Raw genomic sequence first — 14806 nt, 5'->3', positions numbered from 1 at the left:
CCTTTTCCTAACCTTATCCTAACCTGCTGCGTAAATTCTCCTAACCTGCTATGAAAAGTCCATTCTGACATAAGCAGTATACCATCTAGTGAAAACCTCAGACACAGGGTTTAGTCGTGAAGAGTTATAATTGATTTGTAGTTGACTGGCCGGCAGGGTTATTGGGGCAGGTAGCCTAGGGATTATTGGGGCAGGTAGCCTCGGGGTTATTAGGGCAGGTAGCCTAGGGGTTATTGGGGCAGGTAGCCTAGGGGTTATTGGGGCAGGTAGCCTAGGGGTTATTGGGGCAGGTAGCCTAGGGATTATTGGGGCAGGTAGCCTTGGGGTTATTGGGGCAGGTAGCCTAGGGGTTATTGGGGCAGGTAGCCTAGGGGTTATTGGGGCAGGTAGCCTAGGGGTTATTGGGGCAGGTAGCCTAGGGGTTATTGGGGCAGGTAGCCTAGGGTTTATTGGGGCAGGTAGCCTAGGGGTTATTGGGGCAGGTAGCCTAGGGGTTATTAGGGCAGGTAGCCTTGGGGTTATTGGGGCAGGTAGCCTAGGGGTTATTGGGGAAGGTAGCCTCGGGGTTATTGGGGCAGGTAGCCTCGGGGTTATTGGGGCAGGTAGCCTCGGGGTTATTGGGGCAGGTAGCCTAGGGGTTATTGGGGCAGGTAGCCTTGGGGTTATTGGGGCAGGTAGCCTAGGGGTTATTGGGGCAGGTAGCCTAGGGGTTATTGGGGCAGGTAGCCTTGGGGTTATTGGGGCAGGTAGCCTTGGGGTTATTGGGGCAGGTAGCCTTGGGGTTATTGGGGCAGGTAGCCTAGGGGTTATTGGGGCAGGTAGCCTTGGGGTTATTGGGGCAGGTAGCCTTGGGGTTATTGGGGCAGGTAGCCTTGGGGTTATTGGGGCAGGTAGCCTAGGGGTTATTGGGGCAGGTAGCCTAGGGGTTATTGGGGCAGGTAGCCTAGGGGTTATTGGGGCAGGTAGCCTAGGGGTTATTGGGGCAGGTAGCCTAGGGGTTATTGGGGCAGGTGGGGTTGGCAGGTACGACTCGGTGGGGTTGGCAGGTAGGACTCGGTGGGTTTGGCAGGTAGGACTCGGTGGGTTTGGCAGGTAGGACTCGGTGGGTTTGGCAGGTAGGACTCGGTGGGTTTGGCAGGTAGGACTCGGTGGGGTTGGCAGGTAGGACTCGGTGGGTTTGGCAGGTAGGACTCGGTGGGGTTGGCAGGTAGGACTCGGTGGGGTTGGCAGGTAAGACTCGGTGGGTTTGGCAGGTAGGACTCGGTGGGGTTGGCAGGTAAGACTCGGTGGGTTTGGCAGGTAGGACTAGGTGGGGTTGGCAGGTAGGACTCGGTGGGGTTGGCAGGTAGGACTCGGTGGGGTTGGCAGGTAGGACTCGGTGGGGTTGGCAGGTAGGACTCGGTGGGGTTGGCAGGTAGGACTCGGTGGGTTTGGCAGGTAGTACTCAGTGGGGTTGGCAGGTAGGACTCAGTGAGGTGGTTAGGTAGGTCTTTACCCAGGCCTACATCTCTTAGGGGATATCTATACCCATCCCTACATGACTCACTAGGCTAATCCTAAAATAATCCTGGAGCACGCCAGTGTCTTTAAAAACCGTTGGTCTGCATTGTGCTCACAGAGTCTAGGGATTAAGTTGGCACCTGCAAATGTATTGAAACAGAACCACAGCTAGCTACAGCCTGGCTGACGCGACTCATGTGGAACACAGCGAGGGAGAGCTGTGAAGACTTCGAGGGAGGTGACAGACTAAGCTAGCTACCCCTCGACTGAAGATTGAATACATAGTTATATTAATCCTCAGTGACCACTCGCTGTGTTAGACAGCTACTAAATTCTGTGTTAGATTCTCACAGTGTGAGTTAACCTCCAACGCTAACTTAGCCCGCTAACTTCCTGTCCTGCGATCAATATAGCTGGATGAATGGCGATATGGCCTATATAGCATCTAAATTCTTTTCACATTTATGATTCACGATAATATGGTATTTCCATTTTTTTTAAATGTTATGTTTCCTTTAAATAAAAGTTGTGCAAATGAAAGGTCAAATGCACTGCATTTCAAACAGTTGAATTGTTATGAACACACCCTTCTGTCTCCAACTGTTTGACCAGCATGTTAGCCTGTCCACCTGAAATCACATGGCACACCTTTATTTCTCAGAATAAAATGCGTGTCCCTGGGTAAAATATCATTTATACTCTTATTAGAGTGAAATAATGTCTCACTGTGTTTTAGTGTCCATGTGACCGTTTCTGTTGGACCAAACCTAAAATATAAATAACGAGTTTGAAAGCGCTCGTCAGAGAGGAAGATGTGATTTCTCAGTATTGTTAGCGTGAGGAGGGACAGGGGCTTGGTGTGTGTAAAACATAAGAGGGAGAAGCGAAGCGAGAAGTTTAACTCTCGCAAAAAAATCTGTCCAAAAGAAGCCCAAATGCGTTGCTATGGGTTTATTTTGGACCTTAAGAGACCATTTGTTCTTGATCCGAAAATGTTGTCGGAAATGGATGATGTGACAGAATCGCAGAGCCTCCGGATGTACGCAGGGGACAAATTGAACTCGCTGTGCGCCTCTCAAATGTTGTAACAATGCGGCAGGCTCTATATAGCTCCGCATTGACATGATTGGTTGATGGTAGGTGAGGGGGCGGGAGGTCCTAAATAAACACAAACTCACTCCCTTTGTCAACTTCCTTCACAAAAGCTCTGCACTGCTCAGCGAAGTGCAAGAAGTATGAATGCCCTGACTTCTGCAGAGGCCCCATGACACCGTAAATGCTGCACGGCCAATGCAGACTTCGGATTGACTTTAAATTTGTCGTCTCCCTTCCCGCCTTTGGGACACTAAAACACTCTGACTCTGCACAGGACATTATTAAGCAAACAGCATCAGCTTGTTCAGGGGGGCTTCTATTTGGAAATATGTTGTTTCAAACATACTTTAGGTCATTTTCGGTCTTGGTCTGTATAAATCATAGACATAAGGCACGTCCCTATTGAACCTTTGTTTAACTAAGCAAGTCAGTTGAGAATAAATTCTTATTTATAATGACGGCCTACCAGAAGGCAAAATGTCTCCTGTGGGGACAGGGGCATTGGATTAAAAATAAAAAATAAATACAATATAAATATAGAACAAAACACACATCACAACAAGAGAGACAACAACACTACATAAAGAGAGACAACACAACACTACATAAAGAGAGACAACACAACACTACATAAAGAGAGACAACACAACACTACATAAAGAGAGACCACAACACTACATAAAGAGAGACACAACACTACATAAAGAGAGACAACACAACACTACATAAAGAGAGACACAACACTACATAAAGAGAGACAACACAACACTACATAAAGAGAGACAACACTACATAAAGAGAGACCACAACACTACATAAAGAGAGACAACACTACATAAAGAGAGACCACAACACTACATAAAGAGAGACCACACAACACTACATAAAGAGAGACAACACTACATAAAGAGAGACCACAACACTACATAAAGAGAGACCACAACAAGAGAGACACAACACTACATAAAGAGAGACCACAACACTACATAAAGAGAGACAACACAACACTACATAAAGAGAGACACAACACTACATAAAGAGAGACCACAACACTACATAAAGAGAGACAACACTACATAAAGAGAGACCACAACACTACATAAAGAGAGACAACACTACATAAAGAGAGACAACACAACACTACATAAAGAGAGACACAACACTACATAAAGAGAGACCACAACACTACATAGAGAGACACAACACTACATAAAGAGAGACCACAACACTACATAAAGAGAGACCACAACACTACAACAAGAGAGACCACAACACTACATAAAGAGAGACCACAACACTACATAAAGAGAGACAACACTACATAAAGAGAGACAACACTACATAAAGAGAGACCACAACACTACATAAAGAGAGACAACACTACATAAAGAGAGACAACACTACATAAAGAGAGACAACACTACATAAAGAGAGACCACAACACTACATAAAGAGAGACCACAACACTACATAAAGAGAGACCACAACACTACATAAAGAGAGACCACAACACTACATAAAGAGAGACCACAACACTACATAAAGAGAGACCACAACACTACATAAAGAGAGACCACAACACTACATAAAGAGAGACCACAACACTACACTACATAAAGAGAGACCACAACACTACATAAAGAGAGACCACACACAACACTACATAAAGAGAGACCACAACACTACATAAAGAGAGACACAACACTACATAAAGAGACAACACTACACTACATAAAGAGAGACCACAACACTACATAAAGAGAGACCACAACACTACATAAAGAGAGACCACAACACTACATAAAGAGAGACCACAACACTACATAAAGAGAGACCACAACACTACATAAAGAGAGACCCACAACACTACATAAAGAGAGACCACAACACTACATAAAGAGAGACCACAACACTACATAAAGAGAGACCACAACACTACATAAAGAGAGACCACAACACTACATAAAGAGAGACCACAACACTACATAAAGAGAGACCACAACACTACATAAAGAGAGACCACAACACTACATAAAGAGAGACCACAACACTACATAAAGAGAGACCACAACACTACATAAAGAGAGACCACAACACTACATAAAGAGAGACCACAACACTACATAAAGAGAGACCACAACACTACATAAAGAGAGACCACAACACTACATAAAGAGAGACCACAACACTACATAAAGAGAGACCACAACACTACATAAAGAGAGACCACAACACTACATAAAGAGAGACCACAACACTACATAAAGAGAGACCACAACACTACATAAGAGAGACCACAACACTACATAAAGAGAGACCACAACACTACATAAAGAGAGACCACAACACTACATAAAGAGAGACCACAACACTACATAAAGAGAGACACAACACTACATAAAGAGAGACCACAACACTACATAAAGAGAGACCACAACACTACATAAAGAGAGACCACAACACTACATAAAGAGAGACCACAACACTACATAAAGAGAGACCACAACACTACATAAAGAGAGACCACAACACTACATAAAGAGAGACCACAACACTACATAAAGAGAGACCACACTACATAAAGAGAGACCACAACACTACATAAAGAGAGACCACACTACATAAAGAGAGACCACAACACTACATAAAGAGAGACCACAACACTACATAAAGAGAGACCACAACACTACATAAAGAGAGACCACAACACTACATAAAGAGAGACCACAACACTACATAAAGAGAGACCACAACACTACATAAAGAGAGACACAACACTACATAAAGAGAGACCACAACACTACATAAAGAGAGACCACACTACATAAAGAGAGACCACAACACTACATAAAGAGACCACAACACTACATAAAGAGAGACCACAACACTACATAAAGAGAGACAACACAACACTACATAAAGAGAGACAACACAACACTACATAAAAAGATGGCCTTTGTGTTGTGCACCAGTATCTTTAAAAAAATATATATACACTGAACAAAAATGTCATTGCAACATGAAACAATTTCAATGATTTTACTGAGTTACAGTTTTTATAAGGAAATCAGTCAAGTGAAATGAATTAATTAGGAACTAATCTAACTTATTAAGAAACACTACTGTATTTCACATAACTGGGCCGTAGGTGTACCAGTATATTAGGTACAGTACCAGTCAAAACCAGTCAATACTCATTCAAGGGGTTTTCTTATTTTCTACATTGTAGAATAATAGTAAAAACATAAACTATTAAATCACACATATGGAATCATGTAGTAACCAAAAAAGTCAATATTTGCAAGTCAATATCAGGAAGGTGTTCCTAATGTTTGGTATAGTCAGTGTACATGCTACACACACACACACACACACACACACACACACACACACACACACACATCACAACTTACATCTGCTGCTTATCAGACTCTTATTATGATTGCTAAATACTGCTCAGTTTATACACTGCCCCCCCCCCCCCCCCCCCCCCCCATCTCCAATACACATGTGAATATTGAACTATAAATGGTGTCTTCCTGTATTATATTGATGCTAACTGTCTATTCTACTGCCATTTACTTTATGATGTTATACTTATCTTTTATGTCTTATTGTCGTTGTCCAGAAGGAACCTGCAATTTGGTTGGAAGGTGTATACCATGTGTATCCTGTACATACAACGAATACTCGGAAAACCCCCTGATAAATAGGCAGTCTTAACAGCTGAGTTGAGTCTGCCAGTGAACAGCATCTAAAACTCAGCCTTTTTGCAATATTTTTTATAATGTTTTTAATATACAATCACTGGTTTAAACACTGGAAAACAAGTGGCTACTGGTGAAAAGAGAAGACTGTCTCATCTGTCTGACTAAGACTTGAGTCTCCAGTCATGTACATTATGTCGTGTTGCATTGCCGTGCCTTTATAAAAAGGACACATTCATCACGGACCCGAAGGATCCAGAAATGATCTTCACGTGTGTAAATCCTAGAAAACACCTGTGGACCTAGAGGTGATAACTGGTCTGAATACTACTCCTCTGTCTCAGTTGTAGACCTAGATGTGATAACTGGTCTGAATACTACTCAGCTGTAGACCTAGAGGTGATAACTGGTCTGAATACTACTCCTCTGTGGACCTAGAGGTGATAACTGGTCTGAATACTACTCCTCTGTGGACCTAGAGGTGATAACTGGTCTGAATACTACTCCTCTGTGGACCTAGAGGTGATAACTGGTCTGAATACTACTCCTCTGTGGACCTAGAGGTGATAACTGGTCTGAATACTACTCCTCTGTCTCAGCTGTAGACCTAGAGGTGATAACTGGTCTGAATACTACTCAGCTGTAGACCTAGAGGTGATAACTGGTCTGAATACTTCTCAGCTGTAGACCTAGAGGTGATAACTGGTCTGAATACTACTCCTCTGTGGACCTAGAGGTGATAACTGGTCTGAATACTACTCACCTGTGGACCTAGAGGTGATAACTGGTCTGAATACTACTCACCTGTAGACCTAGAGGTGATAACTGGTCTGAATACTATTCATCTTTCTCAGCTGTGCAAGTAGATGTGATAATGTATCTGTTAAGGTCTTGATAATGTTCCCATTGTCCCATAGATGTGGAGCCAGCGTTCTGACCCTGTCCTGCACATAGAGCTGAGACGCTGGGCTGACCTCCTCGTTATAGCCCCTCTGGACGCTAACACACTGGGGAAGATCGCCAGCGGCATCTGTGACAACTTACTGGTGAGATCTTGTACTGGTAGACTGACAGGACATGGTTAGGATCCTCTAACGAGACAGACTGCCTGTCAACAGGACATGGTTAGGATCCTCTAACTAGACAGACTGCCTGTCAACAGGACATGGTTAGGATCCTCTAAGTAGACAGACTGCCTGTCAACAGGACATGGTTAGGATCCTCTGTAGCTAGACAGACTGCCTGTCAACAGGACATGGTTAGGATCCTCTAACTAGACAGACTGCCTGTCAACAGGACATGGTTAGGATCCTCCGTAGCTAGACAGACTGCCTGTCAACAGGACATGGTTAGGATCCTCTAACTAGACAGACTGCCTGTCAACAGGACATGGTTAGGATCCTCTAACTAGACAGACTGCCTGTCAACAGGACATGGTTAGGATCCTCTAACTAGACAGACAGCCTGTCAACAGGACATGGTTAGGACCCTCTAACTAGACAGACTGCCTGTCAACAGGACATGGTTAGGATCCTCTGTAGCTAGACAGACTGCCTGTCAACAGGACATGGTTAGGATCCTCTAACTAGACAGACTGCCTGTCAACAGGACATGGTTAGGATCCTCTAACTAGACAGACTGCCTGTCAACAGGGCATGGTTAGGATCCTCTAACTAGACAGACTGCCTGTCAACAGGACATGGTTAGGATCCTCTAACTAGACAGACTGCCTGTCAACAGGACATGGTTAGGATCCTCCGTAGCTAGACAGACTGCCTGTCAACAGGACATGGTTAGGATCCTCCGTAGCTAGACAGACTGCCTGTCAACAGGACATGGTTAGGATCCTCTAACTAGACAGACTGCCTGTCAACAGGACATGGTTAGGATCCTCTAACTAGACAGACTGCCTGTCAACAGGACATGGTTAGGATCCTCTAACTAGACAGACTGCCTGTCAACAGGGCATGGTTAGGATCCTCTAACTAGACAGACTGCCTGTCAACAGGACATGGTTAGGATCCTCTAACTAGACAGACTGCCTGTCAACAGGACATGGTTAGGATCCTCCGTAGCTAGACAGACTGCCTGTCAACAGGACATGGTTAGGATCCTCCGTAGCTAGACAGACTGCCTGTCAACAGGACATGGTTAGGATCCTCTAACTAGACAGACTGCCTGTCAACAGGACATGGTTAGGATCCTCTAACTAGACAGACTGCCTGTCAACAGGACATGGTTAGGATCCTCTAACTAGACAGACTGCCTGTCAACAGGACATGGTTAGGATCCTCTAACTAGACAGACTGCCTGTCAACAGGACATGGTTAGGATCCTCTAACTAGACAGACTGCCTGTCAACAGGACATGGTTAGGATCCTCTAACTAGACAGACAGCCTGTCAACAGGACATGGTTAGGATCCTCTAAATAGACAGACTGCCATGAACACTACTATGACCATGAACACTACTATGAACACTACTATGAACACTACTATGACTATGAACACTACTATGACCATGAACACTACTATGACCATGAACACTACCATGAACACTACTATGACCATGAACACTACTATGACCATGAACACTACTATGACCATGAACACTACTATGACCACTACTATGACCATGAACACTACTATGACCATGAACACTACTATGAACACTACTATGACCATGAACACTACTATGACCATGAACACTGCTATGACCATGAACACTACCATGAACACTACTATGAACACTACTATGACCATGAACACTACCATGAACACTGCTATGACCATGAACACTACTATGAACACTACTATGACCATGAACACTACTATGAACACTACCATGAACACTACTATGAACACTACCATGAACACTACCATGACCATGAACACTACCATGACTATGAACACTACTATGACCATGAACACTACTATGAACACTACTATGACCATGAACACTACTATGACCATGAACACTGCTATGACCATGAACACTACCATGAACACTACTATGAACACTACTATGACCATGAACACTACTATGAACACTACTATGACCATGAACACTACTATGACCATGGACACTGCTATGACCATGAACACTACTATGAACATTACCAAGAACACTACTATGACCATTACCATGAACACTACTATGAACATGAACACTACTATGAACATGAACACTACTATGAACATGAACACTACTATGACCATGGACACTACTATGACCATGAACACTACTATGACCATGAACACTGCTATGACCATGAACACTACTATGAACATTACCATGAACACTACTATGAACACTACTATGACCATTAACACTACTATGAACATGAACACTACTATGACCATGAACACTGCTATGACCATGAACACTACTATGAACATTACCATGAACACTACTATGACCATGAACACTACTATGACCATGAACACTGCTATGACCATGAACACTACTATGAACATTACCATGAACACTACTATGACCATGAACACTACTATGAACATTATCATGAACACTACTATGACCATGAACACTACTATGAACATTATCATGAACACTACTATGACCATGAGCACTACTATGACCATGAACACTACTATGAACACTACTATGACCATGAACACTACTATGAACACTACTATGACCATGAACACTACTATGACCATGAACACTACTATGAACACTACTATGACCATGAACACTACTATGACCATGAACACTACTATGAACACTACTATGACCATGAACACTACTATGACCATGAACACTACTATGACCATGAACACTACTGTGACCATGAACACTACTATGAACACTACTATGACCATGAACGCTACTATGACCATGAACACTACTATGAACACTACTATGACCATGAACACTACTATGAACACTACTATGACCATGAACACTACTGTGACCATGAACACTACTATGAACACTACTATGACCATGAACACTACTATGACCATGAACACTACTATGACCATGAACGCTACTGTGACCATGAACACTACTATGAACACTACTATGACCATGAATACTACTATGACCATGAACACTACTATGACCATGAACACTACTATGACCATGAATGCTACTATGACCATGAACGCTACTATGACCATGAACACTACTATGAACACTACTATGACCATGAACACTACTATGAACACTACTATGACCATGAACGCTACTATGACCATGAACGCTACTATGAACACTACTATGACCATGAACACTACTATGAACATTACCAAGAACACTACTATGACCATTACCATGAACACTACTATGAACATGAACACTACTATGAACATGAACACTACTATGAACATGAACACTACTATGAACATGAACACTACTATGACCATGGACACTACTATGACCATGAACACTACTATGACCATGAACACTGCTATGACCATGAACACTACTATGAACATTACCATGAACACTACTATGAACACTACTATGACCATTAACACTACTATGAACATGAACACTACTATGACCATGAACACTGCTATGACCATGAACACTACTATGAACATTACCATGAACACTACTATGACCATGAACACTACTATGACCATGAACACTGCTATGACCATGAACACTACTATGAACATTACCATGAACACTACTATGACCATGAACACTACTATGAACATTATCATGAACACTACTATGACCATGAACACTACTATGAACATTATCATGAACACTACTATGACCATGAGCACTACTATGACCATGAACACTACTATGAACACTACTATGACCATGAACACTACTATGAACACTACTATGACCATGAACACTACTATGACCATGAACACTACTATGAACACTACTATGACCATGAACACTACTATGACCATGAACACTACTATGAACACTACTATGACCATGAACACTACTATGACCATGAACACTACTGTGACCATGAACACTACTATGAACACTACTATGACCATGAACGCTACTATGACCATGAACACTACTATGAACACTACTATGACCATGAACACTACTATGAACACTACTATGACCATGAACACTACTGTGACCATGAACACTACTATGAACACTACTATGACCATGAACACTACTATGACCATGAACACTACTATGACCATGAACGCTACTGTGACCATGAACGCTACTGTGACCATGAACACTACTATGACCATGAATACTACTATGACCATGAATACTACTATGACCATGAACACTACTATGACCATGAATGCTACTATGACCATGAACGCTACTATGACCATGAACACTACTATGAACACTACTATGACCATGAACACTACTATGAACACTACTATGACCATGAACGCTACTATGACCATGAACGCTACTATGAACACTACTATGACCATGAACACTACTATGAACACTACTATGACCATGAACACTACTATGACCATGAACGCTACTATGACCATGAACACGACCATGAACGCTACTATGAACACTATTATGACCATGAACACTACCATGAACACTACTATGACCATGAACACTACTATGAACACTACTATGACCATGAACACTACCATGAACACTACTATGACCATGAACACTACCATGACCACTACTATGACCATGAACACTACTATGAGCATGAACACTACTATGACCATGAACACTACCATGAACACTACTATGAACACTACTATGACCATGAACACTACTATGACCATGAACACTACCATGAACACTACTATTAACACTACTATGAACGCTACTATGACCATGAACACTACTATGAACACTACCATGAACACTACAATGACCATGAACACTACTATGACCATGAACACTGTAATGTACTACACTACTACTACTAGTACACTGGAATATACTATATTCTACTGTGCTGTACTATCCTGTACTCTACTATACTGTAATGTGCTCTACTATACTGTGCTGTACCCTACTATACTGTAATGTACTATACTGTACTCCACTATACAGTAATGTACTCTGCTATACTGTAATGTACTGTGCTGTACCCTACTATACTGTAATGTACTCTACTATACTGTGCTGTACTCTACTATACTGTAATGTACTGTGCTGTACCCTACTATACTGTAATGTACTCTACTATACTGTAATGTACTGTGCTGTACCCTACTATACTGTAATGTACTATACTGTACTCTACTATACTGTAATGTACTGTGCTGTACCCTACTATACTGTAATGTACTATACTGTACTCCACTATACAGTAATGTACTCTGCTATACTCTATTGTACTCTACTATACTTCAATGTACTCTACTATACTGTGATGTACTCCACTATACTGTAATATCCTCTGCTATACTCTGTTGTACTCCACTATACTGTAATATCCTCTGCTATACTCTATTGTACTCTACTATACTGTAATGTACTCTACTATACTGTGATGTACTCCACTATACTGTAATATCCTCTGCTATACTCTATTGTACTCTACTATACTGTAATATCCTCTGCTATACTCTATTGTACTCTACTATACTGTAATATCCTCTGCTATACTCTATTGTACTCTACTATACTGTAATATCCTCTGCTATACTCTATTGTACTCTACTATACTGTAATATCCTCTGCTATACTCTATTGTACTCCACTATACTGTAATATCCTCTGCTATACTCTATTGTACTCTACTATTCTGTAATGTACTCTACTATACTGTGATGTATTCTACTTATTTTCAGACGTGTGTGGTACGGGCCTGGGATACCAGTCGTCCTCTACTCTTCTGTCCAGCGATGAACACTGCTATGTGGCATCACCCCATCACCTCTCACCAGGTGGACATCCTTAAAGAGTTTGGCTACGTGGAGATCCCCTGCATCGCCAAGAAACTGGTCTGTGGAGACCACGGTGTGTGCGCCGATAGTTCATAACGTGTGGAATGTTTAGATTGATGAATGGAAGCTTGTGTTAGTCGTTCCTCACTGCTAAATGAAACATACTATTGTATTCTGTCTGGACTATGTACATCTTTCACCTTTGTACCTCTTACCTGTTTCTGTTGTGGTTTATACATCGTTGAGTAACTTAGAGTGTCACTTTACAGGTAAAGGGGCCATGGCAGAGGTGTCAACGATCGTCGATGTCGTGAACCAATTCATCCAGAAAGCTGCCGAGTCTCCTCAGGAAGGAGCAGGCCAGGTGCTGTGAGGAAGGAGCAGGCCAGGTGCTGTGAGGAAGGAGCAGGCCAGGTGCTGTGAGGAAGGAGCAGGCCAGATGCTGTGAGGAAGGAGCAGGCCAGGTGCTGTGAGGAAGGAGCAGGCCTGTGAATATTAATGAACTGCAGATAGTAAAACTCAGATGGACTCCTAGACCCTATGCACTTGTGGAGGTCTGAGAGGATTTTGATTGGAATAGGTCATATGCTGAAACTTATTACCATAGTGACTGCGCCTGTCAAATCTTCTCAGATCTGCTTAAATCAATCCCTAGGTTCTAGGGGTCCGTTTGGGATTGGGCCAGGGTCCGTTTGGGATTGGGCCAGGGTCCGTTTGGGATTGGGCCAGGGTCTAGGGGTTCCGTTTGGGATTGGGCCAGGGGTCCGTTTGGAATTGGGCCATTGACACGAAGATGAGGCATTCAGATGAAGATTGCTGCAGTTGTGATGTAATCATTTGAATGTAATGAACCAATTTTATTGAAGCCAAATGTTAAAGAGACAAGAGTTTGCAATACATGTTTGTAATTTAATTATCAAGGAATTTGTGTCGGATATTCTTGCTGACTTGGATTAGCAGCAACTGCTGCTATGTGAGTGTTATGTCATGCTTTGTTATGTCATCCTTCTTAGTAAGGACCCATGGTGACTCTTGCCATAGGGGTCCGTTTGGGATTGGGCCAGGGGTCCGTTTGGGATTGGGCCAGGGATCCGTTTGTGGATTGGGCCAGGGATCCGTTTGTGGATTGGGCCAGGGGTCCGTTTGGGATTGGGCCAGGGGTCCGATTGGGCCAGGCGTCCGTTTGGGATTGGGCCAGGGATCCGTTTGTGGATTGGGCCAGGGGACCGATTGGGATTGGGCCAGGGGTCCGTTTGGGATTGGGCCAGGGGTCCGTTTGGGATTGGGCCAGGGATCCGTTTGGGCCAGGGGTCCGTTTGGGATTGGGCCAGGGATCCGTTTGTGGATTGGGCCAGGGGTCCGATTGGGCCATTGACACGAAGAGGAGGCATTCAGATGAAGATTGCTGCAGTTATTCCTTCTTAGTAAGGACCCATGGTGACTCTTGCCATAGGTTATCGCTGGCCACTCCAGAACAGTCGAGTGTTTATTCTTGAATCATTACTGGGTGCTTCTGGATGTATGTTTGGGGTCATTATCCTGCTGGAATACCCACAACCTTCAACGGAGACCCAGTTTCCGGACACTGGGTTGATGTTAGAGGAATTAAATTTATGTTTTAATTAACCAATTCAATTAAACACTCTGCCCACTCCTAA

General features: G+C 43.1%; 1 protein-coding gene across 1 annotated transcript in view; it reads left to right on the top strand.

Annotated features, from left to right (window-relative positions):
• ppcdc (phosphopantothenoylcysteine decarboxylase) overlaps positions 1-14806 on the top strand; it is a 24132-nt gene extending 9326 nt beyond the window's left edge. The window contains exons 3-5 of the mRNA XM_031832882.1: positions 7220-7348; positions 13053-13221; positions 13418-14806. Of these exons, the coding sequence (XP_031688742.1) occupies positions 7220-7348; positions 13053-13221; positions 13418-13521 (402 nt within the window). The 3' untranslated portion in view covers positions 13522-14806. The remainder of the gene's footprint in view (positions 1-7219; positions 7349-13052; positions 13222-13417) is intronic.

The sequence above is a fragment of the Oncorhynchus kisutch genome, linkage group LG10 (assembly GCF_002021735.2).
Source record: "Oncorhynchus kisutch isolate 150728-3 linkage group LG10, Okis_V2, whole genome shotgun sequence".
Classification (NCBI taxonomy): Eukaryota; Metazoa; Chordata; class Actinopteri; order Salmoniformes; family Salmonidae; genus Oncorhynchus; species Oncorhynchus kisutch.
Note: the sequence above shows the minus strand (reverse complement) of the source record. Positions and strands in the feature narration are given on the sequence as shown.